Here is a 27408-nt window from a genome sequence, read left to right as displayed (position 1 = left end):
CCAGGTGCTTGGGCCCTGCACCCCATGGGAGACCAGGAAAAGCACCTGGATCCTGGCTCCTGCCATCGGATCAGCGCGGTGCGCCGGCTGCAGCGGCGGCCATTGGAGGGTGAACCAACGGCAAAGGAAGACCTTTCTCTCTGTCTCTCTCTCTCTCACTGTCCACTCTGCCTGTCAAAAAAAAAAAAAAAAAAACAGATAAAGGGAGTTAGGTTCAAATAGTTGGGTGACTTGCCCCAGATTGTACAACTAGAAGTGACGGAACCTAGGTTTGAACAAAGGTAGTCTGGCTCGAGAATTCCCTCGATAATGATGCTGTCCCAGAATTCACGGATGGAAGAAGGAACTAAAACAGCCTAGAAAGCTTCATATAGGAGGAGACATCTGAATTGGGTCTTAAAAGGTCAAGTAGGATATTATCACTGAGGAATAGTGTTTCCAGGGTAAGAAAGAATAGGCTCACGGACAAAGAAGACTGCTGAAGAACCCAGAGGCCTTGTGGCTTGAGAGTAGGGTAAGTAGGCAAGAGGAAGGCCATGGGGGGCCACAGTGTTAGGAGGCAAGCAGCCAGGCTGTCCTAAGATTAGTGAGAGACCTGGAATATTATGGTGGAGGAGAGGGAGTACAGATTTTTGTCTAGAGTGTCCTGGGAATCCCCGGTAGACTTAAATAAGCTCTCTGCCTGAAGAAGGAACAGAGTATGTCCTGAGTACCCAATCTAACATGTACCAATTCCTTATCGAAGATATCAGAAGAAGAGATTGAAAGGATCATGTCTGGGCAGGAATTTGAGGAAGAGGCCAATCACTGGAGCAACCATGGTGACAGTGATCACAGTTCCCCTGGAAACAGGGCTTCAGAGAGCAACCAGCCTTCACCAGGTTCCACACTGTCCTCCAGGTGAGCTTGAAGGCAAACCCAGGATTATCATCTAGGGACCACCCAGAATAGGCCTGTCAGGAACCTCTGGCTGAATATTCCTCCCAGTCTGTCTCAAACGTTGTACTATTGCTCCCTCAAGTTCTTTGGGGGAAGGGTCACTGTTTCCCAACCATTGCATGCTAAAGACCTTGAAAGAGTTGGTTGTTAGGTGTGAAATAGGGCTATCACCTACCAGGGAAGGCTTTCTTTCCCCAGAAACCTTTCTTATAGGACAGGAGTCGATAAACTTTCTGTGAAGGCCAGTTAATATTTTAGACTTTGCATGACTTATGGTCTGAGTCTCAACTCCTGGCTTTATCTTGAAAACCATAAACAATATATAAAGCAATGAGTGTGGCTGCATTCCAGTAAAACTGCATTGACCAAAACAGGCAGCAGCTTGCCACCCCTGGTTATAGGAGTACATCTAGGTCAAAAGGAGAGTATCTTTTGCTGTTCTTATTAATAGAATGATTAGATTTCTCCAAGAAAGGGGAGAAATGTAAGAATCTGCCTTTCTCTTCATGTTTAATTATAGCTTATCCAATTCAGCTGTTCCTTAGTTTGTTCTGTCCTTTGAATATTTAGGGTCTTATTGTCATGTACTAGATTCCTTGCTAGGTGCTAGGTTTGTTTTGTAGCCTGGCAAAGTACTTAGCCTGTGTGTGCCTTAATTTTTCTAGCAATAAAATAATACAAACACCCCTCTTGTCATCATAATCTATAAGTAGCCATTAAAAATTCTCTGCATGTGGCACCTGTAAAGAGAATTCATTCAGCCACTGTTGACTCAGTACTACTCTGTTGGGCACTGGGTGTGCAATGGTGAGCGCCATCTTCACACACCTGCATATAGAGTCCTTGTCTCACAGATGGGCATCTATTAGGGGAGATATCCATGTAGCTATTGTTTACATTCTCTGGCTTGATAAAGATGCAGATTTCTGGCCAAAGAATGCCTAAGCCAGCTTCTGGCTCATTTACTCACAGTATACCTGCCATGGCTCTGCTTGACATGAGACTTTTCTTTCCAGTAGGTCTGTGGAACTAAATGGATTCATGGCATTCAGGGAGCAGTATGTGGGGATGTCCGTTCCTCCACATTATCAGTACATACCGCACCTTTTTACCTATTCTGGGCATTCGCCACTTCTGCCCCCACAAGCTCGAAGCCTCGATCCCCAGTCGTACAGTCTGATTCACCAGCTGGTATCAGCTGAGGACCTGGAACCACTGGGCACGCCCATGTTGATCGAAGATGGGTGAGTGAACTCTGCCCTGCTTGGCCCTTTGTAGCCTCAAAATGTTCCTACCACACACTTAGCTACATCCCTGGCTGCTGTCCCCTAGGCTTTGAATGAGTCAGAGGATAACATGTGGTGACTCGAGCATCAGAGGGCAAGTCTATGCTATGTGTGAAATCAGTGGACCCACGGTCTTTCCTTAAGTTCCTTTCTTTCACATAGTGGGGGTTACCTTTCAGCTATTGTTTCTACATAAGCCTAGGTAAGCCAGGCCTTGGCTTGGGTCTCAGTGCTTCTGTGTCAGAGATGATCTGTAATTCTGGGAATAATCATACATCAAGTCTAGGCTCCTTAACAAGATACCAAAGGCCCCAGCTTGCGACCTGACTGCATCTTTAGCCAACACACCATAGCCATAGGTGGCCTGATGATATGTAGCCACCTTGGGTGTGACACCTGAGTGGGTGCAGGGGATACTCTTTAAGTCTCAGTTCGCCCTAGCTGGGTAGGTAGTAGTTTAGCCTTTAGGCCCACCCATTGCTATGCCCATTACTCCTTTGGCCTGGAGCTTAGGTTGTTTATAAAGCTTAGACCTCCCAAAAGGTATCCTGAGATTCTTATGCTAGTCTCCAACTTCAGAAGAGGAGACTAAGATATCCACCTACAAGAAGGTCACACAGTGCCTTTACAAATCCAGATAGTGTGGGGGCCTTGATATGAAGAAAGCTGACACCTCTGAGGCTGTGGCCTTAGGGATACTCTTTAACCCAGAGTTCAGACATGCCCTTCTGCTTGGATCATGTAAGAGTGTAAGGGAAAGGCTGAGCAACTCTGCTTTCTGAACTCTCACCACCAGGGGGTGCAGTGAGAGCAGAAAAAGCCTTTGAACCCCTTCTAGTCTCAGCCATCTGGCCACGAGGCTCATTTTTATGCCAGTTTCTGTAGCACAGAGGCAGGGTATGTTTGGTCCATGGACATATTGGGTCTGTCCAAAATTCAGTAAATCTATACCAGGCTAACTTTTTTAAGTTAAGAATTTTGTATGACCTGCAAATTATTTTATAAATATCCAAATGACTCTTGGAAGAAAAAAGGTTCTCCAGACTTGCATAATGGGTAGGCACCCCAATCCACCCCACTGGGGTTCTTATTTCAGGAGTGATTGGGAATATTCTATAAGACCTGGAACATTAGAGGGCACAAATATTAAAGATCCAGATAATCACACCAATTTCTTCTAAGCCATCTTCCCCTCAGCAACCCTTCTCATCAAACGCACCTCTCCAGCCCTTGCCTATTGGCTCAGTACTGCCCCTTTATCAGAAAATTAAGTTGAATGGCACTGGAGATCCATCAAGCACAAGGAACCCACTGCCAGGGACCCTTTGTGCCCTTAGGAGTTCTCTCTTTGTGCCCCCATCCTCACCCTCTTGCCAGTGGAAATGACTTTCCCCTATTCCTACCCCGCCAGATATGCTGTGACTCAAGCAGAGCTGTTTGCCCTGCTTTGCCGCCTGGCCGACGAGCTGCTCTTTCGGCAGATTGCCTGGATCAAGAAACTGCCTTTCTTCTGCGAGCTCTCAATCAAGGATTACACGTGCCTCTTGAGCTCGACGTGGCAAGAATTAATCCTGCTATCCTCTCTCACCGTTTACAGCAAGCAGATCTTTGGGGAGCTGGCTGATGTCACTGCCAAGTACTCACCCTCTGATGAAGAACTACACAGGTGAGGGCTGCTGGCTGGGCAGGAAATCCTAAGCAATCAAACCGTTGTCATCCCTGCAGAGTAGGGTTGCCTGGTCCTCCAAATGATGGGCAGTAAACCATGTAGACCTGGGTTTGAATCCTCCCTCTACCACTGACTAGCTTTGTGACCTTGGCCTAGTTTCTGATCCTCGGGTAATGAATTTATAAAATAAGTTGATGACAGTACCTCCCCAGCAAGGTGGAGGTACAAATGAATGTTGTACAGTGAAGTTTGGCAGAGTGCTAAGCAGTTGGTTTTCATTACATCTGAATTACTGAATTACCTTGCCTACAAGGTGAGAAGGGCTGAGGTCTAGGTATCATGTGGTACCTATTATGGACCAGGCACCGAGCTCGATATTTTATCTTTCTCTCAGCCCTCCAGCATTAGAGGTATCATGCCTGTTTTGTATATAAGAAAACTGAAGTTCACAAAGACCTGCCTTGAGGGCTTTGGATTGGAACCTGGAGCTTTGATTTTGAGCTTAACAATTGCCTGAGTGAGTCTCCTGCTTTCTCACTGCGTCTGAGGTTCAGTGTGATGCTGAGGTCATGCACTAGGAGCCTGGGCTGTCCTCCCCACTGTTTCTGGCATAAAGGCTCATCCCCATTGGCCCGCATCCTTCTAACTTTCCTGCCCATGTTGCTTTTACTCACTCACTTTGGAGACCTAGGGTACATAGTAACTATGTGTTCTGGCCCCCACAGCAGGATAGATGTTGAGACAACCTTTGGCTTATTAATATATCTCTATGAAAAGGTCTCACAAAGTTAAACTGACACTTAAATAGACATTTCAGTAGATCAGGTTTATTGGAAAATTAAAATGATGGAAGTCAAGAGATTCCAGGGCACCAAAAAGAAGGGGAAAAGGAGGTATTCCCACTGATGAAAGGTGAAGAGACTGAAGTGCCAGCCCCCACACTTCCCTTCCCGGGGCTGGGGTGCAGCTCTTATCCCAACCATGGCATAAAGACAAGCCCATGCTCAAGCCAGAACAAAAGACTTCCAAGGACCCTCTACACAGCTGAGGAAGGGAGGAGTTGGTGCTGATTCCCTACCCTGGTTTTCCAATATTTCCTTATTAATGGTGCTTATTGTCTTCAGGGGTGATCTATAAATGACAGATTTTTGAACCCAGCTGACACTTTGTCCTGTAAACAAAGTTAACTGATTTTGCAGATGACCTAACCTCTTGTCCAGAGCCTTTAATTCATTGTTTCCATCAAATTCCTGCCTCCTGCTCCATAACTCTGGGACAAGGGGTGTTTGGATAGCAGTCAGCCTGCTCTGTATGTTGTCAGGGTTTGCAGAGCTGACCCAGAGACCCTAACCTCCCTCTTTGCCTGTTATCTGCCAGTTCCGCCTAGGGCTGCCTACGGAGTCAGCCTTAGGCTCCACACCCTACAGAATGACCGCTTTTCCTGGGCCCTCTACAAGTAGGCAGGGATTGCTGACTGTGCAGGGTTCCCTTGAGAGCTATGAGCTCCATGAGGTACCCTGTCCTTCTGAGCTCATCCTTAGAGCTCCAGCAGCTGAATTAATGAGGAGCCTTTTACTTCCTAGGAAGGCTCTTTACCAAGGAGGCTTTAAAGCTACATTGTCCAGAATAGTAGCCACTAGTTCAAGGTGGCCTTTCCAATTCTTTCTTTGCACTGATACTTTTCAAGTGCTCAGTAGCTTCCTGTGACTAGCAGTTTTTACATTGGAGAGTGCAAAAACAGTGCATTTCCATCATCACAGAAAGTTCTGTTGTGCATCGCTGACTCCAAAACATGTCACTGCTGAGCTCTCAGGTAGGTTCTGAGGACAAGAAACGGATTCACTGTCAGGACTCTCACTCTACTATGGGTTCCATCGGTGGAAAAAATAAGTTAAACTTCGGCCTTAGTTCTGGCTCCATTGCCATTTACTGAACAGCATTGTGTGTGTTTCATGGAGAGATGCTGGGATCGCAGATGATACAGATATGGTCTGACTCGGAGAGTCTCTGTTCCTGGTTTAGGTACTTGGGAGTCAAATAGAAGCAGATACAGTCCGTAGTGCAGGGTTTTCCATGGCTGGAAGTTGAAAGGCATATGCAGGACTGTACAAACAGAGACGACGGAGTGTGTGCCTTTACTTTCAGGGTCAGGGAACGCGTGCCAGGGGAACAGACATTTGAGCTGCACCTTAAAGTAGAAATTTTTTTTAAAAAAAATAATTTATTTGAAAGGCAAAGGCAGAGAGAGAGAGAGAGAGAGAGATTGGTCTTCCATCCACTGGTTCACTCTCCAAATAGCCACAACAGCCAGAGCTGGGCTGATCTGAAGCCAGGAGCCAGGAGCTTCTTCCAGGCTTCCCACACTGGCCCCTCAGATACATTCTCTTTTTACCCTAACCCTCAGGACTTCTTTTGGTTTCCTGCACAGAGCAACCACCCACGATCTCCAACTTCTGCAACTTTGTGTTATTCTCATGCCTTACTCTACAATACAGTTTTAAAAAATCCCACTTCAGGAGGCTGGCACTGGAAGTGACAGCTGGTTTGTTGGACTAGCCAGAGTGATGGCATCAATTCTGTTGGCCAAGATGAAGGGGCCTGGGAGGAGCAGGATGGGAGATGAGTTGCTCCGAGTCTGGTGTAGGTGTCTGTGGAGTTGGAGTTGCACGTGGAACCAGGGGGTCATAGGAAGTGGAAGTGTGAGAACCTCTGGAGTCAGGTTAATCACTGTGAAGCAGTCTCCGCTCTGCTGGAAACACAGGCTGTGCAGTCTGTAATTGGCCATAGCTCTTCCCTGCCTTGGCTGCTGCTGCGTTACTCCCACTCCCCCAGACTCCTTTACTTTTTCACAACTCTTGAGTGCAAGTGGGTTCCTGCTGTCATGAAAAGGCTTTTCCCACATGATACATGGCCACCTCCTTTTCTTTTCTCAAATATTGAATCAAATTTATGGTGCCCATATTCTGTAATCAGACTGTTATCAGACAGTGAGCCTGGTGCATTTGATTTAAAGCAGATTGTAGCACCAGCCGGTGACTGCTCCTGGCCCTAATCAGGACTCCTTCACTCTCAGGAGAAGATGCCTCGAGCTGCGTGGGCTTTAATGGGCACTTGCATCCCGGGAGCACTAACTCCGTTTCTGCCAGCTCTCTAGGAAGTCGCCTCCCAGTTTCCCTGCCTACACCCTAGCTGAAAGGCTCAGGAAACACAACTCTTTCTGCTGCAATCATGAGAGGAATGAGGATGATGCTATTGATAATGATAGTTAGTAATTGGAAGCCTGTTTATTGTGCCAAATACCATTTTGGTGCATTACATATGGCATTTGTTGAGTCTTCACTGCTACCCTATGAACCTGGCACTGATGCTTTCCCTCTTCTAGAGATGAGGAGCGGAAGGTTCAGACAACTCAGGCTGCAAAGTCATCAAGAGCCAGAGTTAAAATCTTATCATGGAGGTCCGCCCGGCACCACTGCGCAGGCTTACCTTATACTAAGTTCTTTTTTTTTTTTTTTTTGACAGGCAGAGTGGACAGTGAGAGAGAGAGACAGAGAGAAAGGTCTTCCTTTGCCGTTGGTTTACCCTCCAATGGCCGCCGTGGCCGGCGCGCTGCGGCCGGCGCACCGCGCTGATCCGATGGCAGGAGCCAGGAGCCAGGTGCTTTTCCTGGTCTCCCATGGGGTGCAGGGCCCAAGCACCTGGGCCATCCTCCACTGCACTCCCTGGCCACAGCAGAGGGCTGGCCTGGAAGAGGGGCAACCGGGACAGAATCCGGCGCCCCGACCGGGACTAGAACCCGGTGTGCCGGCGCCGCTAGGCAGAGGATTAGCCTAGTGAGCCGCGGCGCCGGCTTATACTAAGTTCTTATTCTTCCAGAGCTTTCTCAGAAGATTTGACTTCCTGGAATTTGTCCTGGAGCTTCAGTCTGGCTTTTCATCTCAGTGTCTATGCGAGGGTGCTGAGGTGGCGGTTACTCTAAGGTTGTGGCTGATGACCACTCCTGGGAGTTGGTGCCTACAGATGAATGAAAAAGAAACAACTAGGCCTCTTAGCCCCCTTAATGGGACATAACTTATGTAATGTCAGTTTCAATTGCTGACTGAATGGTTCAGTGATTTGGGGGATCCTGGCAGGAATGTTTTCCTTGTCCTCGCATGCTTGTGTAAAGGGAACCTGGAAGAAGAATGGGTGTGTTTGTCCAGCTTTCTGGCTTTGAATGCTGATAATTTGTAGACAAGGAATACAGGGGCGTCAGAACTGTGGAGTGGGCAGATGTGGAGGAGGCACGGCTACAGGAGAAAGCAGGCCCATAGAACAGAGAACAACTTTGTTTATCAAGGGGGTGTGATGCGGGGTGTGGAGGAAGGCTTTGTAGTCAGGCTGTGGAGACTAGTAGGGGCTGCTGGGCTGGCTGCCAGACCCCACCACTGCCAGGGATCCATGATGGTTGCCTGTTGTTGGAAATCTGGAAAAGAGGGACGTGCTGATCTCTGTCTCTCCCTCTCTATATATATAACTCTGACTTTCAAATAAATCTTAAAAAAAAAAAAAAAAAAAAAAAAAAAAGCCGACGACGAGGAGGAAGGATGTGCTGACCCCAAGAGGAAAGGCAGATCTGGGGCGAATGCTCGGGCAGGGCACTTCAGCAGTCCTTTGTGTCCCTCAGGTCAAGACTCAGGCAGGGGCAAGTCTGGCCCTGCCGGCCAGGCGTCTGGCTGAGAGCCACACACCTGCATGTTCTGCAGTGCCAGAGTGAGCTCTCGGAGCAAGAGGTTGCTGATTAAGGGACAGAGCATTATCTTTGCTTGTTACAGCACTCGGCCACCAGACAGAAGCTGCCTCTGCTTCTCCCCTTGCGTCCTCCTTGTTTATTCTTACCCCACCTCAGACACACCCCCCACCTCTCCAGGCAGATACTGAAGGGAACTGGCAGTAAAGACCTTGTTTTTCTCTGAAGAACACATTTAGCCATGCTGAGGAGTGGTCTTCACTCCCAAGCCCACTGCCCACTCTGCATGCAGAGGCACTGTGAAGGCAGTTCTGAGTGCTGCAGCAAACCCAGCTATGCCTTACCTTGGACTGAGCTGGTGTGGAAGCATGGAGCCCCTGAAGGGGATAGGATGGGGTAGCCTTTCCCAGGTAGCAGTTGTGAACAAGACAGGATCAGGGAGAGGACAGTGCAGTGTGAGAAAAGCCCACAATATCCTTGACATGAGAACCCTTGCTCTACCACCACTTACTACTATGTGGCTTTGGGGAAATCACCTCTTCTCTGCTTCCTCATCCGTAACCTGGAGGTGATAGTCTTTATCACACAGATGATCAAGAGGGTAAAAATGTGAGAATGTATATGACAGGGGCACAATAGATATTAACCTTTCTGAGAGAACTTTGTTTCTCACATGAACAGAGGGGGTTATTTTTAAGATCTGTTTTGTGGATTTATTGGGAGTAGCCAGTGAGATACTACATGTGAAATACTTAAAATTCCTATAAGCTAACAAACGCTCAAGAGAATGGTAGAATAGTAGACAGAGTTACTACTCAGTATGAATTTGTCTGTCAGCTGGCCTGGAAGGTTATCCGTAAAGTTGGAAAAGCCTTTGAAGCACATGCAGAGGAAAGCAGTCAGCGTCATGGCTCCGAGCATAGTTAAGACATCATTAAGACGTCCGTGTCCCGTGTCAGAGTGCTGGGGTTGAGTCCCTGGCTTAAGCCCCTGACTCCATTTTCCTGCTAATGCAGACCCTGGGAGGCAACAGTGATGGCTCAAATAATTGAGAGACCTGGATTGAGTTCTTGGCTCCTGGCTTCAGCATGGCCCAACCCTTGTTGTTGTGGGCATTTGGGAAGTGAATCAGGGAATGGGAGTTCTCTGTCTCTCTGCCTTGCAAATAAACTTTAAGAATGAATGAATGAATGAGGTAACTGAGAGAAACCCTAGCTCCAGCTGACTGGGAGCCACATCAGGAGGCGGAGGGTTCAGAGTTCCAGGTTGCAGATGCAGCTCCCCCTGGTGCTTGAGAAGTGCAGGTGCCTCTGACTTCAACCAGAGCCAGGAAAGAGGAAATTGTCCTGCTTGCCTGGGAAGCCAAAGCTAAGCAAAGCCTTCAAAGTTAACTCTTTGAGCAACAGAACCTAGAAGGCAATAGTGCAGCTCCCAGTGTTCAGGACTCTCCCAAGACAGGCTCTTCTTGGGCTGGTATGGATCTACAATGCCCAGATCTGAACATAGTCCCACCAGAGAGCAGCCGTAAGGTTAACCATCTACTCTTTATAACTGAGCTTCATCTGAGGTCTCTATTGGAACTCTCCCTTGGCCCACTACCTAGCCCACCCGTAGAATGACTCAGGACAGGTCTTATCGCAGCATTTGTATTTATAAATGCTTGCTTCTCCTCTTAAGTATTCACCTCTATCTTTGGTATGAAGCATACTGAGAGCGTTAGTTCCCTGGAGTAGCCTAGCCTGGTGCTCCATTACTGGAAACGTGGTCTTTCCCCAAGGAGCTCAGTCCAACTCATGGCCAGCTTTAAGCCCCCTGGTGGGGCTGCCACCTTGAGAGAACCAAGGCCCCAGAGAATTGGCCCAGGTTCCAGTTCTAAGCTTGCTACCAAATAGCCATGTGCCAGAGAACCACTTCTTTCTCTTCTTTGAATCTCAGTTTCTCATCTCTACGATGGTAATGACTATCTTACAGCACTCATAGAGTTGAGAGAATAATAAGATAACGCACATAAAGTATCCAGCACAGAGATGGCATGGAGTGAGGGTTGCGTTAATGTTTCCCTCCCTCTGTAGCTGAAGTCAGGGGTGCCGATAGAAATGTTCACTGTGCACAACCTCAGCTCTGCTGGAAGCGGCGAACCTGAACAAATGCAGTCAGCAGCTTTCTCTGCATTGTTGCAGAGTCACCATGGCAGCTGCCATTGATACTGGAAGCTGCATCTCAACAATAGCTGTATCTTAATAACCTCATATTCCTCCACATTTACACCTCAGACCTCCTTAGGACCTCAGTAGCCAAGCAGGCAAGCATTATTATTTTTACAGAGGAGGACCCAAAATGTTAAATAGGATCAAATGACCTTCCCAAAGTCTCACACCTCATGTGTAACAGGTCCAGGTTTAAAGAGGTTTGATTGGTAGGACCTTGGGAAACACCTCTTACAAGAGTTATGTCAGCCTCTAGATAAACCAGGGGTCTGCCTGTCTTTCACAGATGGCTTTGGATTCCACTTCCTCCTCGCTCTTTCCTTCATGGTGCCTGTGGATCTGCCTTGTCTTGGCCTCCACTGGCATCAGGGCCCATTGTTAACATCTTGGTCTGTTCTCAGATTTAGTGATGAAGGAATGGAGGTGATTGAGCGGCTCATCTACCTGTATCACAAGTTCCATCAGCTAAAGGTCAGCAATGAGGAGTACGCTTGCATGAAAGCAATTAACTTCCTCAATCAAGGTGAGTCGCAGCGGGTGGGCAAAGGGGACCTTGTTTTCTTTGCTATCCAGCATTTTCCCTCCTGTTAGTCTGACACACAGTGTGGTTACCAATCTTGGGAGGCCTACGCTCCTCCTTCGCTTGTCCTCACCCTGCCCCTTTATAGTGCAGGGAGTGCTTTGGATTTTTTTTCTTCAAACCTAAATGCCACAATCTCTATAACTCATAGAGGAAGGAAGAGGATTCGCTTTGTTTAGTCAGTTTTAATGCATTTAAATACAGAAACCAAGGACAGTACATGCGTCATTTAAAATATGTACCAAGTTTACCAGTGACTGAAGAAAAGCAGGGTGACTGATGAAACCATTGGAGATAAGGCCTCTGTGACAGGCTGGCAGTAGTTCTGACAGCCACTTTAGAGAAAGAAGAGTGGCTGTGTACAAAAACTCACACTCACCCAGGCATATCGAGATGGCTTTTAATTAGAAGAGAACCAGATGTGGAGTATTTCCTGCAAAGTGGCACTTGGTAGCTGCTGCTAACCAGCAAATCCAGGAGAATGTGTATTCCCTTTTTTCCAGAGTAGCACATGAATGCTCTCCTTCCAGAGTAGAGCTGGGCTGTTTGCTGCCTGAGGCACTAAAAGTGTGTGCGTTCTTCCTGGGACTACTTCCCCAGTCCAGAGACTCTTGACCCCTCCTCTTTACCTACTCTTCCCAAACGCTGGTCAGGCTCTGTGTTCAGCATTAAAGAAATTGGGAAAAAAAAAATAGATCCCAGGTCTAATTTCTGGTCTTAAGAAGTGTATACTCTGATAGCACTAGACACAGTAATTGTACTTCAGATTGGAGAGATCAGTAGCAACTTGTTGGAGAAGGAGAAATCTGAGCTAGGCCTCAAAGGCTGGGTAAGATTTACATATAGAATAGGTTTACATTCTCTATATAAAAATGTATAGATAGAAATCTGCACAGAAAAAAATGGAAGGGCAGTGCAGAGCTGAGGCATATAAGAGATTGTGTGTGCGTTACAGTCAGGAACGTGTGAGCATCATCAGGGAGTCTGACTGGCTCTGATAAAGGGAAAAATCAAAGATGTTGTAAAGGCTGAATCTGAATCTGGAAAGGTCGGTTAGTCAGCCATTTGCTCAACCCTCACAGGTGTCTTTTTTTTTTTTTTTTAAGATTTATTATTTTTTTTTTGACAGGCAGAGTGGACAGTGAGAGAGAGAGACAGAGAGAAAGGTCTTCCTCCGCCGTTGGTTCACCCTCCAATGGCCGCCGCAGCTGGCGTGCTGTGGCCGGCATACCGCGCTGATCCGATGGCAGGAGCCAGGTACTTCTCCTGGTCTCCCATGGGGTGCAGGGCCCAAGCACTTGGGTCATCCTCCACTGCACTCCCTGGCCACAGCAGAGAGCTGGCCTGGAAGAGGGGCAACCGGGACAGAATCCGGCACCCCGACCGGGACTAGAACCCAGTGTGCTGGTGCCGCAGGCAGAGGATTAGCCTATTGAGCTACGGCAGCACTGGCTGGTGTCTGTTTTATGCCAAGGTCATGCTGCAATCTGGTATAAAGTTGAGGAAGTCACAACCTGGCCCTCAAGGGACTCTGTGCAGTGATTGGCCCTTACGTTATTTTGTCATTCTCTGTGTGATTTCTCTTCCTTAACCCAGAACTTACTTCCTCCGTATAGAAAAGAGAAAATATCTTCTGTGGGGAGAATATTTAATAACTTTTAATTGAAAGGTGCACATATACAAGGAGCTGGTGTTTTTCCACATTAGAAAGCCCCTTCCATTCCCTGTGTGGCTTTTTTTTTTTTTTTACAGATATCAGGGGTCTAACCAGTGCCTCACAGCTGGAGCAGTTGAACAAACGATACTGGTACATTTGCCAGGATTTCACTGAATATAAATATACACATCAGCCGAACCGTTTTCCTGACCTCATGATGTGCTTACCTGAGATTCGCTATATTGCAGGTAATATTCTGGGTCCCTCCCTTGCCTTCTCTTAGTTTGTGAAGGAAGCAAGACAGTCAGTGTTTGCAGAATACTTGTTCCAAGCCCCTTACAAACTACATAAAAGAGTTATTACTCTTTTTGATGATTATTTATTTGAAAGGTAGCACCAACAGAGACAGAAAGAGAAAGAGATCTTCCATCTGCTGGTTCTTTCCCCAAATGTCCACAACAGCCCGGGCTGGGCCAGAATTTAGGGACTCCATCTGGGTCTCCTCCATGGGAGGCAGGAACCCAGGTATACCTGCTGCCTTGTTGCACTCAGCAGGATCCAGGTACACCTGCCACTCCCAGGGTATACTCAGCAGGAAGCTGGATGGGAAGCAGAGATGGGACTTGAACCCAGGCACTCTGATACGAGATGCAGGCATCCCAAGCAGTGACTCAACCCACAGTGCCTGTCCCTCTTGTCCTCACAACAGTTCTGTCATAATGGGAAGGCCGTGTTTTCTTTGTAGAGAAGAGAAGCTGATATTTCCTAAGCTGGTATAATGAGCATTGTACTTTGTACCTTCATGTTAGTTCATCTCAGAACAATCTGCAAGGCTGCTGGTATTATGGCACCACCAATCTGCAAGGTTGGTGATATTATGGCAATTCTGTAGATGGGGAAACTGGCTTAGAGTACCTCATTTCCTGAGTTTTACACTTTAAAAGAGAGTGAATTTTATGATAGTGAATTATATCTCAGTAAAAAATTAACAGGGTTAGTCTTGTGGCACAGAGGATTAAGCCGCTGTGTGCGATGCCTGCATCCCATATAAGTGCCAGTTCAAGTCCCAGCTGCTCTACTTCTGGATTCAGCTCCCTGCTAATGTTCCTGGGCTGGCAGAGGAAGATGGCCCAATTACTTGGGCCCCTGCCACCCACATGGGAGACCCAGATGAAGCACCAGGCTTCTGGCTTCATCTTGGACCAGCCCTGGCCATTAATGGCCATGGACTTTCTGAGATCTTTTATTTTCTGTAAAATCCTGTGGTTGCAAAGCAGTTTTCCGTATTGGGGTGGGCATTTGGGGGAGGGTCCTGATCGCCTTCTGAGCTTCTTAACATTTAATTGGGTCCATTTCAGTATGAAATCCTAACTTTGTTGTTGCTGCTGCTGCTTTACTTCATTTTATATAAGATTCTTGTTTTTAGCTGTCTAGCACATACTGAGGAGAGGCTCAGAAATGTGACCTCTAGATTGGGATTGTTCCTGTAAAATTCAGCAATAGAATTTTTTGTTAAAGATTTACTTATTTACTTGAAAGTCAGAGTTACACAGAGAAGGAGAGACAGAGAGAGAGAGAGGTCTTCCATTCACTGGTTCACTCCCCAGATGGCCGCAATGGCTGGAGCTGTGCCAATCCAAAGCCAGGAGCTTCTTCCTGGTCTCCCACGCGAGTGCAGGGGCCCAAGGACTTGGGCCATCTTCTGCTTTCCCAGGCCATAGCAGGGAGCTGGATTGGAAGTGGAGCAGCCAGGACTCGAACTGGCGCCCTTATGGGATTGCCAGCACTGCAGGTGGCAGTTTTACCCACTATGCCACAGCGCTGGCCCCTCAGCAAGAGAATTTTTTTTAATATCTTGAGCCACAGAGCAGTCTAGCATATGTGATCTAGACCTAAACTATTGGAATTTTAGGGTTATTTTAATAGTTTTGGAACTTTTAAACCATATTCTACCAAATGAGATATTAATGAGGTGCTCTGTGAAAGGCGAGTCAATAGGTATACACAAATCTCCCACACGGAGCTGCGGCCTCAGCCCTGGCAGCACCTCAGTCACCTGGGAAGTTGTTTTTTTTTGTTTGTTTAAATTGATTTGAGAGAGTGCTCCCATCTGCTGTCTCCAAAAATGCCCACAGCAAAGCCTGAACTAGAACTCAATCCAAGAACCCAACCACGGTAGCCATCACCACTGCCTCGCAGCGTCTGCATTGGCAGAAGCTGGAGTCAAGAACTGAGAACTGAGGGTGGGCCCGCCAACATGGAGACAGGTGTCCTAGCTGTTGGGCTAAATGCCCGCCCTTGGGAAACTTACCAATGTCCGTGTTTGCGTCGCACATACAGAGATTCGGATTTAATTGTATGGGGTGGAACCTGAGTGTCACTCATGTGGCAATGCTCCCCAGGTGGCTGTCAGGGTGAAGATGTTTACAGAGTGTATTAGCCCACTAACTGCTGTGAAGTCTTTAATAACGACACCTGTCAGACTCTTGTAACCCTGAATTTCTCAAATTCCTCATAACTTCCTCGTGACTCCTCTCCTTTCCCCCCGGTGCTTTTATTAACCTGCTATGCTATTCTGAAGAGCAGTGTTTTGTAGAATGCTAGTTAAAGATTCAGCCAGACCAAAGACAAAACAGGGTATGTTCTCATGCTGTGGAGGCTACCTCTCAGTTTCAGGCTCCTCATCTATAAAGTGGGGAGTGGGGTATCTATCACACAGAAAAACTGGGAGAGTTAGATGAAATAAAACATGCATTTACCTGGCACAGGGTGAGTACTCTCTGGATAGTAGGCTGGTTAGGAATTGGCACCATTACTAGACTCTCCAAGGCACCAAAATGGGTCAGACTATCAGGATGTTAGCTGTCCCCGCTGGGCCTGTGGACCCCTGGTGCTGCCCTCACCCGAATCCCTGAGAGAGGTGAGATTCTGCCTCCCCCAGCCCAGGGAGAGGCAGGCTTCCCCTTCTGCTAGTGGGCACTGCTAACTCTCCTCTCCCACCTTGTTCCCAGGAAAGATGGTGAATGTACCCCTGGAGCAGCTGCCCCTCCTCTTTAAGGTGGTGCTGCATTCCTGCAAGACAAGTGTGGGCCAGGAGTGACCTGTTCCCAGTGCCCTGCTCAGGCCACACCGGCGCACTGGCTGGGCAGGAGAGGCTCCGGAAGGAAGAGCCAGAGACCAAGACGAGGCTGTGGCACAGCGTTTGCGGTTGCCTCCGCAGCCAGAAGAGTGTTTGTTTGTGTGTCTGTTTTAACCTCATTTTTCTATATATTTATTTCACGACAGAGTTGAATGTATGGCCTTCAACATGATGCACATGCTCCTGTGTGAGTGCAGCAGATGCATCTCCTTGCAGTTGGCAGACTGTGAAGATGTTTAATGTTACAGTGTTGTCATTGTTTAGAGATAGTTCTTTTGTATTTCGAGGGAGAGGGTGGGATGGGGCTGAGATGACTATCTCCATAACGTTGACAAAGACAACTACCTCAGTGGGAAAGCGGGGGTGTGACCACCCCTACCTTTTCTGCGTTTTCTCGGCAGACTCGTGCATGATGTGTCTGTCAGAGAGCACACTGCCTTTTTCTAGCCACAGAATTGCCAGGTAAAGAACCTCACCAGAAAGGGGCACAGTGTTAGGAAGCGTACTGAGCAGCGTGGGTGAGACGCTGGGAACGGCAGGCAAGGGCTGAGCCAGCTCTTTGCTTTGGGAGGCATGAAAGTAAAGAGTAGGGCCAGCTGGCCAAATCTCAGCAGATCCCCCCCGCCCTGCGAGTCCTATGGGGAGAGGGGCTTCTGCTCTCACACCTTGCTGCGCCTCGCCACCGGCACCACCCTGTCAGGTCTGCCCCTTGCGTTTTCATCCTGGCACAGTCCTAGCAGTCAGCCCGCTCCCATGGGGCACACAGCTCCCTCGTCTCCTTCCCTGGGTCTGCTGAGACCTAACTTCCTTGGACCCTTCCTTCTCCCTTACAAACTTGACTTCTGTCGGTCCATCGAAAAACTGAGAAAAGTGCTGTGTTCTGGTTCCTAGTACCCTCTACTGATTTATTCTCCTTTAGCTGGTTTTCTTCAAAGGGTAGTGGTGCAAAGGCCAGACTGCTAAAAGAATGAACACTCCTTTCCCCCTATTCCGCATCCCACCCTCAGGACCAAATCTAAAACTATCTCTGTTTTAAATAGTAGAAAGGGCAATTAGCCTCTGCTGACTAGAATGTTGCCTCTGCATTCTAGTCAGTTTTTCCTAATCTCTCCAGGATGAGACCAGGTTTCCTCAGGGCCCCAGAGCTGACAGCCCAAGGCCCAGAGTGGCCCAGCTACCCCTTAGAGAGGCCTGGAGGGCCGGAGCCGTAAGTAGGTGGAAGGGAAGGGGAGCTTTAAACTACCTCATATTCTAAAGGGCCTGCTGCCGCCTCTGCAGGGATGGCGTGGACCTCTGCTGCTGCTACTACTGCCCCACCTCGTCCTAGGAAGTGTTCTTGACCCTCTCGACTTTGGCCAGGGCCACGCTAGATCAGTCTTGGAACTCTTTCAGATGCTTTTTCCTTCTCTGCCTTAATATAGCAATTGCTGTCGCCTACACCCAGGTGTCGCCCACAGCCAGCGTGGCAGACAGACCACTTAGCTGGGGCCATCCCTTGGTGTGCTTGAGGGGCCCACAGCACCTTTCCTGACGATTTAGTCAAAGGCTGTTTGCTCTCTCCCCAACTCAGCCTATAAAACCTGCCCAGGGGGCTGCTACACCTACACTGTGTACCCATTGAGTAGTCCCTGTCTGGTTGTAATTTTTTTTTCCAGTGAAATGTTACGGGTACCACCAGAGTAATGATTTTTGTTCTTTGATGGATCTGAAACTCAGAGCATTACTCCTCAATGCCATTTTTGCAACTGCTCTGAGAAAGAAAGAAAAAGAAAGAGACATGTTTCTCAGGAAAAGCTCCAGCTAGCATGTTTTTCACATGTCAATGGGAAGATTGTGTGTGTGTGTGTGTGTTTGTGTGGTCTAAGTTCACAATATTTTTCTTGTTTCTCTGAATCTTTTATTTAACCAACTAGATCACATTCTTTGGCTCCAGGTCAGATTCTGAGCTGCCTACCTCAAGACAGGGGAAGAGGCACATATCAGAGACCCCTCTCCAGGCAGCTGCTATGTACAACCTCTTTCTATGCTTAAGGCTCCATCTGTCAAATTATTATTTTTGAAATTGCTTTTCAAATCAAGCATTTTACCCGTTGTGTTGGGTGTCAAAGGAGAGTGCTCTCTGATGAGGCAAGAACATGTCTCTCCAATAATGTAGTATTAAACCGAGCAAGTTGTTAATTTGTGAAGTGGGGAAAGGTTCTGCAAGTTGCCATTGTACAGATCCATTTTTACAAATGCTTGCAGCAGATTCCACAGAACAAAGAGCCCATTCACTACTGGGAGCCCTACAGAATCTCAGAGCCAAGTGGCTGTGTGTTCCAAGCCAGAGCCTGACCTGTGGACCGCCTTTAATGTCTTCTGCACCCAGTCCTTTTAGGACGTGGGCTTTTTTTAAACAGGGTAAAGTGAATGTGTTGCATTGCAAACTCAGGTATTATGAGGAGAAGGTAGGAGTGTAGCTAGCAGCGTGGAGACATTAGGTCAGCCACTAGATGTATTTGTGAATTTGGTTTGAAGGACACAGAGAAAGGTTGGAGAGGGAGGTTTGGTGTGTTTGTTTTTTGCCTTTCTTCCCATGATGTTTGGTTAACAGGTAGCCTTTTTGCTAGTGGAAGAAGAAAAAGTTGTGTGTATTGTCTCTGATTCCTTTCTCTTCTGTCCTCTCTCTATCCCCAGCCACCACAAGCACTCACTCTGAGTGAGTTTTTCCACCATAAAAATAGGACCCTGAAAGCTGTGGGAAAGGAGAATCCCACCTCCTTGCACTGCACTGAGACATGTAAGCTTTCCCCCCTTTTCCCCTTTTAAACATTTTCTTGAGACCTAAGACCAAAGTTTGGAATCTGAGAATATCATCTGTAATTCATGCTTTCCAGCTCCCTTTAGACTAATCCTAGAGTCCTTGGCAAGGTTTGGTGGTCTTACCCCTTATTCTGGAGAAATTCCCCAGAACCTGTCTCAAAGCACTGTACCTGGCCCAGAGGGCACCCAGCCACCATGCCCAAACCACAGGTGAGGTGGGCAAGCCTTCGGGGATAGAGGGAAGCAGACAGGAACCTCCATATCCTGTTCCTTAGAGCCAGACAGGGATAGAGGAAACCTAGGGGCCTCCGTGGCATCACTGAAGTCACCCACTGCATACCAGCTTGCCTCCCACCTGTCACCCGTTCTGCAGGGAGGCACCTGCCATGTCACCTTCACCATGGTGAAGATCCTTAAAACCTAGACCTCTCTGGGCCAGCTGCTTGCTCTGCCACCCACTCTACCTTTGTTTACTTGTTCCTGATATCCTGGGGAGGGGGACTGATGGAGATGGACAGTTCCAATGTGGGCAACATCTAAGCCATGTCCAGAGTTGGCCCAAATAAGGGGACCGTGACCTCGTAGTAGGGCAGGAGGCTGAGCAGCTGTTCCAGGTCTTTAGCTCCACACACCTAGTCTGTGACTCTTTTTAAATTTTTGCAGTTGTTTTAAGAGATCCAATCTTGCAGATCAGTCCTTTTATTAAACTTTGAATTTTCCTTTGTTTTTTTTTTTAAAGTAAAAAAAAAAAAACCCAAAAACTTAAAAAAAAAAAAGCCACTACTGTTAATTCCCTCCTTTTCCCTGTGAGTCTCCCGCCCCCCTCTGCCTTTGCCGTCAATCGTCCTCCTCTTTGCTCTGCCTGAAGCCTCTCTGTCCAGTGTCTGTGAAGCGATGTTTTATCTTTGTCTCAGGATGAGAAGCGGCAATCATTCTGCCAGGTGCTGGAAACTGGTTAGCCTCGAGACAGGTGTTTCTAGGGCCACAGCTCAGGGATGTGTATTTAATTACAGGGTCCCCAGAAACCCCTCTTGGCTGCCACAAGCAACATCCTCTTTTCTGGACTTGGGAGCCAGACCTGGACTGCTCCTCAGAGGCAGGAGCCCCCAGAGAGCCTGCTGAGTCTGGGAGCAAGCTGGACTTCCCCTGTGGCCAGATCTAGGCTACTTTGAAACTTGAAACCTGTGGCTGTCCTGTGACATGAGCCACAGTGGCCCTTCCTCTGCCAGCTCATAAGGAGCATGGTGTTTCCGTGCAGCCCAGGCCCTGTCTGGCCTCCCTCTTCTGGGCCTGCAGCCCCTAAATGGGCCACAGCCCGCTTAGGAATCCACAGCTTGGCTCGAAGGGGAGCTGTAAGGCCAGAGCCTGCTCCAAGCCCAAGAAAAAAGCTGTGATTCTGGTGAAGGCTAGTCTTCCAAATCCTGGAGCCAGCCCTGCCAGCCACAGGACTGTCTCCCCTTTGGTGACCGTTGTTTTCTTCCTCTGCAGTGTCTTATGATAGGTGATAATGTTGTTGACTCAAATTTCCATGGAAAAAAAAACAACCAACCAACCAAACAAAAACTACCTCTTGAGTGACATCCTGGTAGATTCCTCCCTGAGGAATCCTGTGGGAAAAGAGAATATTGTAGCTCCTGCTCTGTTTACATGTTTCTGTCGGGAAAGAAGCCCCGCCTGCCCTGGGATGCTGGTGTTTTTGTCTGTGTTGCCAACCGGGCCCGTGATAGGGGCTGTGGCTGCGTTGTAATGTCTGGGCTGTGTCGGGGGAGGCCTTCCCACCTGCCCAGCCAGGAAGCAGCCACTCCCTTGGAAGGGCCTCTGTTCCTTTCCTATGCTCCGAGGCATGGAGAGCACACCTCCCACAAGCCCACCTTGTAGGGGCACTGGTGGCACAGATAACATGAGCCTGCCCTTGGACTACATATTCCAGGCCTGCCTCTGCCCACAGTCTTGTGTAGGAATCCAGTAAATGGGATGTCTCTGAGCCCTTGTCCCCGTGGGGCCGGCCAAGGGCTGCCTGCCAGCCTGGCTCCATCAGTCCTGCTTGGTCAAGTGTTAGTTGGCAGGCCACCCAGGCCCTCTGCTACCTCCCACCCTTGCCAGTGGGCAGGGGCTGGGCCCTGTTCTGTGAATTGACTACCTGTGGAAATGTGACCAATTAGTGTGAAATGCATGTTTAGCAAGTGTTAGGTACTGTATTTGAACCAATAAATGTGAATCCTTCTGCACATGGCATCTGTGTGTGAAGCTTGTGTGGGCTTCTGGGAAGGGACGAAGGGATGGGGTGGGGGCGGCTCTGGGGCTGGGGAGCTGGCTCATGAGTTCAGCCCCACTCATGTCTGAGGTCGTCCCAGCTCTACAGCTGAGGTCTGGCAGAGGGCGGTCTCAGCACCAACTGAGCGCCTGCTGCCTGTGCCCGGCACTGTGCCAGGACTTCCCATCAACCTAGAGCTCCTGAGCGGACGGGAGTCTTGCCTCTGTTTTCTATGTGAAGGCACTCAGGTTGGCAAAGAGGAAGGGGCTCGCCCCAGGCCCCCCAGGCCGAAAGTGGCCCACAGAGGAGCTGAGTCCAGTGGGAAGAGAGGCGCAGACTCTTGTCCTTAGTGGGGTGAGGTGGTAGTGGGGGGATCCATGTGGGGCAGTTTAGGCCTGGAGGGGGTGCCGTGTTCTATTCAGGATCGCTGGGAAGGGCTTCGCAGATGAGTGTTGTTGAGGAAAGCCACCAGGCCACGAGGAGAGGCTGGACCAGGGAGAGGATCAACAACGCGTTCAAAGGCCCAGCTGTGAATCGGAAGATAAGGAGTGCTTGGATACAACCAGGAGCTGCCCTGGCAGGAGTGTGGGAGGGTGGCAGGGATTAGCAAACGTTGAGACTGGAGAAGCAGTTGGGATCCTTGAAGTTCACCTCCAGGAGTCTGCAGAAGGAAAGCCATTTGCCCAGTTTCAGGGAAGACAGCTGCGGCTCCATGACAGACAGCAGCCCGCCGGCTGGGGCCTGACCTGCCCGGCGTGCCCTGCGGCCAAGCCCGTTAACGCCCGCCTTTCCAGAAGATACGTGAGGCCTACCAGTGGCTTTTCTAGGTCTGAGCAAACAGGCTCCGAGAGGTCGGGGGGCGCAGCCAAAGTCCCACAGGAAGTGTCAGTGAGAACTTGAACCCATATCTGCCCCACTCCAAAGCCCAAGCATCCTGTAATCCTGCTCAGAGGATCAGAGAAGTGGCAGAGTGGGTTGAGGTTGTGTGAAGACAGATGGGAAGATACAGGCTGAGGAGAGTCTGATCAAAGTCTATTAAATTCTCTTGTGTGAAATGGGGGAAGCCCAGCTGCCTTCCTATACCTCAGCCTCCAGCACGAGGGGCCGGAGAGCCCTTGAGACTTGAAAGAGATGGTTTTAGAACAAAGGGAAATGCTGCAGAAGGAATTAATAGACCGTCTTCCCTGCCCCGCAAGTGGGAAGAGATACGCAGAGGTGCAAGCACAGAGGAGGGTCACGCTGGCTGACCGCCCAGGGAGGGCAGGCGTGGTTGGCGCTTCACTCGCCTTGTCTCCTGTAATCCTCCTAACAGCCTTGCAAGCTGCCAGCCTCAGAAGCAAATCGAGGCTTGAGGAAGTTAAGCCATTTGCTAAGACGACACATGAGCAAGGGGCAGAACTGACTTTTCCGTCCACGTCTATCTGATACCAAAGTTACAACGAGCTTCCTCCCTGCTCAGCCGTAGCAACTCGATAGTGCTGAATATGAATGTCAGCGTTTGTTACAAAGCTCAGTAATGGCCTTTGGTTGAACCTTTTGCTATTAAAAAAAAAAAAAAAAACAAAAAAAAAAAAACAAAACAAAACACACACACACAAGGAAATAAAAAATTTAAAAAACCTTTCATTAGGGATCAACACTATGGCATAGTGGGTAAAGCCACTGCCTTCAGTGCCAGAATCCCATATGGGCACCGGTTCGAGTCCCAGCTGCTCCACTTCCATCCAGCTCCCTGCAGATGCACCTGAGAAAGCAGCAGAAGATGGCCCACAAGTCCTTGGTCCCCTGCCACCCACATGGGAGACTGGGAAGAAGCTCTGGCTGTTGCAGCCATTTGCGGAGTGAACCAGCGAACGGAAGGTCTGTCACTGTCAGCCTCTGCCTCTCTGTAACTCTGACTTTCAAATAAATAAATAGGATCTTAAGAAGAAGAAGAACCTTCATTAAACTAATAAAGGAGTAATCCTGCAAGAGCCACACGAGCAACCAGATTGAACCGCAAAGCAGCGCTGTCCCACACACTTGCAGGATGCTCCAATCTGAGTTCTCTGAGCGAGGCGGGGTGGGGTAGGAGTTCTGTTGCCAAAACTTTGGGAAATACTGCACTCCGTCTTCTCCCTGATTCCCTTTCATTGGGCTGTTAAAGGCTCTGAGAAAGCCCACGGGTGAAACCTAATTTTGTTTAGCCCACATGCTACCAAAAGTGTTTGTGCTTTGGACAGTTTTTTCATCCTCTTAAAATCCTTTTGGAACAGTCCTCCGTGGAATACAATTCAGGACACGACTCGAAATTCATAAATCGTTACTTAAGTGAAACTGAGCCCTTGGCTTCCTGGAGCGCCAGGCGATAATCTGGAAGTACTGAACAAGAGTCAGCACGTCGAGAACAGAGCGAAGCACTGCGCTACGCATTCTGCCTGTGAGATTACTGATTTCTGGAGCAGCCCCATGAGGTGGATGCTGTAGTGACCCCCTTTTACAGATAAGAAAACCGAGGGCCAGCAAGAGTAAATAGTTTGCCTAAGTGGTTACCTAAGTAGTGAGACCTCAGGAATGAATATGAAACATCATTGATTGAGTGCCTGTGATTGGGCAGGCTCTGCACTGCCAGACCCTTCTCCTGTGCAGGCCCTCAGAGGTAAGGAGGTCATCTCCATGGCACTGAAGGGGCAGGGAGTGCTGGCTGCTCTGGCTTATGGCAGAGTCTGAAGCCAGAAGCCCCCAGAAATGATGACAAGGGAGGGGGTTGGGATGAGTGGGTCTGGCCCTGGACAGCCTGCGTGTGAGACCGCAGGAGCTTCAATGAGGGGTTCCACCACCCGAGTTCTAATTCCAGCTCTTCCCCTTTGAGTTGTGTGTGGCCTTGACCCAGAGAGACGCCTCTGGTCCTCACTGTCCCTGTCAGATAAATGGAGAGGATAGCGCCTGTGTCTCCGTGCCTAGCTCCAAGTCGGGGCTCAGTGAAGCCCACATACAAAAGGAAAGCACATACCGCGAGCTGCCGCACCTACCCCTCAACTGCAGGAGCCCAGCAGAGCCAGGAGCCACCTTTCTGGCTTGGCCTGCCCTTGGCCTGGCTGCCCATCCGGGTTTAGGTGCACAGTGGTAATCAGCCTCTCAGATCCTGTGGCAAAAGTGCCCAACTGCCAGACCCGGGGCTGTGGAGTCCCGTTCCCTTGGCAACGAGTCTCACCATGGAGACCACAGCCCCATCCTTGCCCTCCCTGCAAGCAGCCTCTCCACAAGCCTTCCCTGCTCCACGCCCAGTCCGAGGAGGAGCAGCGGAGGTCCCGAGGGGCACGCTGAAGGAGCACTTCCTCGGGGTGAGGAGCCGGAGGCACCGCCAGCCAGGGAGGCAGAGGGAGCTCCGGTTTTCCGAGTCCACGATAGGCCCGGCTAGTTTCCGAGGAGTCTGCGGACTGTGGCATTTAGGTTGGAAGCTGGGCGCTCAGCCTATTGGATGATGGTGCCTCCATTTCAACCTTGTAAGACCCTGAGCAGAGCCAGGCTAATGCAAACAGAGGCTCGGGAGGCAGCCCGAAACGGACCAGACCGGACCAGACCGGACCAGCCTTGCAGCTCCAGAGTACTGGAGCGGAGACCTGAGTCCAGGGTTCTGACCCTGGAGCCTGTATTTTCTCTGCAAGCCCCCACCTCCACTCCTAAGGCTGAGATGCGCAGCCCCCAGCCACAGTTGGAAAGGGCTGGAGAGTCGGAGGGCCCCCTCCACCCTGGGCCAGCAGCCGGTTTGAGGGCTGGGCTGGGCAGCAGCAGCAGCAGAGGAACTGCACTATTTTAAGCCAGGGCCAGAGGGCCCCTGTGGGCACAGGGAGGGTGGCCTCGGGCCCTTGGCCAGCTTCCCGGAAGTCACGATGGCCTCCCTCCTCTCTTTCTGGGGCAGCCACTTCCCTGCAAACAGGAAGGAGGCCCTTAGGCCAGGAGAGTCCAGCCCCAGCTTCCGCTCCTGCCCCCCAGTCTTCTGTGCTTCAGGGGGAGCCCACTAATGCCAGGCCCCGATTCCCAGCAGGTGAGCGGGAGGGGGCCTGGGTTTCCACCATGTGGGCTGGCTCAGCCGCCCCGGGGTAGGCTGCCACTTTCCCAGACCCCGTGGCCCCTCACCCGCAGCCTCAATTCCCATACCCGAGGTGACTGCAAAAGTTCATGGAAAATGGCATGCCAGGGGAGGTTTCTTTTAGGCACAAAACATTTTCAAAATCCATGCGTAGGTTTTTTTTTTTTTTCCATAACACATTTCCATGAACTTTGTGAAGACCCCTGGCCCACAGCCAGAAAGAAGAGCAGAAAGAAAGAGCCAGACTCAGCCCCTCCCAGGACCCCAGAGAGCCGGGAGATGGGCAGACACCAGAGAGACTGAGCCCGTCGAAGGGAGAGACCGAAGCACAAGCAGCGACAGCGTCCTGGACACAGACACAGAACAGGACGGCTCAGAAAAGCAAAGTGACACCAGCCATGGCTGTACCGACCGGCCCGGGGCCAAGAGAACAGGGCATGGCGCTCGCGGTGGGGACCGCCCAGCCCGCCAGCCACGCGAGGCCCACGAGGCCCATGAGATCAGGTGGTCTGGCCCTGCCACAGCCGCCATGGCAGGGACTGGAAACTCGCTAAATCTCGAGTGGCCGGTGTGCATTTTGTATGGCCCACGGGTGATGTTAGATACACCCAAATGGCCCTGTGGCAGAAAAAAGGCTCCTGCCCACCCCCAACTACCGGCCCTGTGTCAGGGCTGCGGGGGGCCTGGCGGCTGTGTGGCTGAGCAGGAATGTGGGGAACAAGGCTGGGTCACCCCTGAGGGCCAAGCGCGTGCCCCGGCCGATAAGCTGCCCCGGGAAGGGGGCCCCAGCTGCACAGCCTGCTCCAGAGGCGAGGTGCAGAGGCCCAAGGCTGGAGCCCCAGCTCCCACCCCGGCCCGAGGAGCTCCACCGGGCCGCAGAGGCTCATGGTCAGGGCCGGGCCCTGCCACAGACAGGCTGTCACCCTGCGTCTCCAGCTCTGGCCTAGGTGAGAGGGCTGGGGACAGGGCACCAGCAGGGCAGGACAGCTCTGCACCCAACTGTGCCTGTCCCCTGAGTGGCACTGGGCACTCGTGTGTGTGTGTGTGTGCATGTGTTCACATGCCACCTCAGGCATGGGGCTGCATGTAGATGCACGTGGCCACGTGGCACCAGGAGCCCCTCTTGGCCATTGCAGGTCCCTACTCTCAGTCCAGGGGCCCCCCAGAGGCACCCAGCCTCCCCAACTCCCACCAGATGGGCCTGGAGCGTGGAGAGCTGCGAGGCAGACAGGGGGAGAAGGCGCAGGTCTGCGCTGGCCCCCAGCCCCCCTCCCCACGCTGCAGCTGAGGCTCCCGCCGGCCACGGCCTTGACCCAGCACTACGGACTTCTCTGACATTGGCATCGGATCTGAACATCTGGCAGCAGGCTGATAAGGGGCGCAGCGGAAACAGCCTCCAGCGCTGCCAGCGGCCCGCCCCCTCCACTGCCCTCCACAGGGTCTGCCTTTGCCTCCCGTGCCGGGGGCCTCTGCCCCTCTCCTCACCTCCTCTGCCTCAGTTCCTCTCTCTCTCTCTCTGCCTTCTCCATACCTCTTAATTCCAACCCCCATCTGCAGGTCTGCTTGGCTCTCCAGCGGGCTCTCCCTTCTCGCTCCACCTCCTCTGCCTCAGTCTCCCCTACAACGTCTCTCCTTCTTTCCCCCTGGACCCCGACAGCAGCCCAGTTGTCCTGGCCTCCCCTGTGCGCCTCAGTTTCTGGGTCTCAGCCTTGCTGGTTCCCACTCTGCCGCCTGGAAACGGGCCCAGCACTTGGGCCAGCCTCCTTCCCCTCCCGCGGGTCGCTCGGCCTGGAACAACCTGGGCTGGAGGACACACAGGCCCCCCCAGGGCTGTGACAGAGGGGGCCCCCAGACTCTGCCAGGATTTGAACCCCGCGCCAGCCTGGCACCCTCCCTTGGTGACTTCTTCACTTCTCAAGTGCTGGCCCTGGGGCTGAGGGCAAACACCACCTCCCTCCCCAGGACAGGTGCCAGCAGGCGGGCTTGCAGGGTGTCCAGCAGGTGGGGGGCGCTAGGGCCTTGCCATTCCCATCATGGGAGCCACCCCTGGGAGCACCGAGGGGGTCCGAGAGGC

At 50.5% G+C, this 27408-nt stretch overlaps 1 protein-coding gene across 6 annotated transcripts in view; it reads left to right on the top strand.

The window, feature by feature from the left end:
- The window catches only part of NR6A1 (nuclear receptor subfamily 6 group A member 1), a 260240-nt gene extending 238999 nt beyond the window's left edge, over positions 1–21241 (top strand). For 4 of the 6 annotated variants that reach the window (XM_008273332.5, XM_008273330.5, XM_089302482.1 and 1 more), the window contains 6 exons: positions 746–900; positions 1956–2183; positions 3637–3891; positions 11232–11353; positions 13163–13315; positions 16079–21241. In XM_008273332.5, the coding sequence (XP_008271554.4) occupies positions 746–900; positions 1956–2183; positions 3637–3891; positions 11232–11353; positions 13163–13315; positions 16079–16167 (1002 nt within the window). In that variant the 3' untranslated portion in view covers positions 16168–21241. The remainder of the gene's footprint in view (positions 1–745; positions 901–1955; positions 2184–3636; positions 3892–11231; positions 11354–13162; positions 13316–16078) is intronic. The other 2 variants (XM_002720460.6, XM_008273331.5) reach the window with 1 other exon arrangement.
- The last annotated feature ends 6167 nt before the right edge of the window (positions 21242–27408 follow it).

The sequence above is a fragment of the Oryctolagus cuniculus genome, chromosome 1 (assembly GCF_051225735.1).
Source record: "Oryctolagus cuniculus isolate XC-2025 breed Fujian yellow rabbit chromosome 1, ASM5122573v1, whole genome shotgun sequence".
In the NCBI taxonomy this organism is placed as follows: Eukaryota; Metazoa; Chordata; class Mammalia; order Lagomorpha; family Leporidae; genus Oryctolagus; species Oryctolagus cuniculus.
The sequence above is the reverse complement of the archived record's forward strand: the minus strand, read 5'-3'. Positions and strand labels throughout refer to the sequence as shown.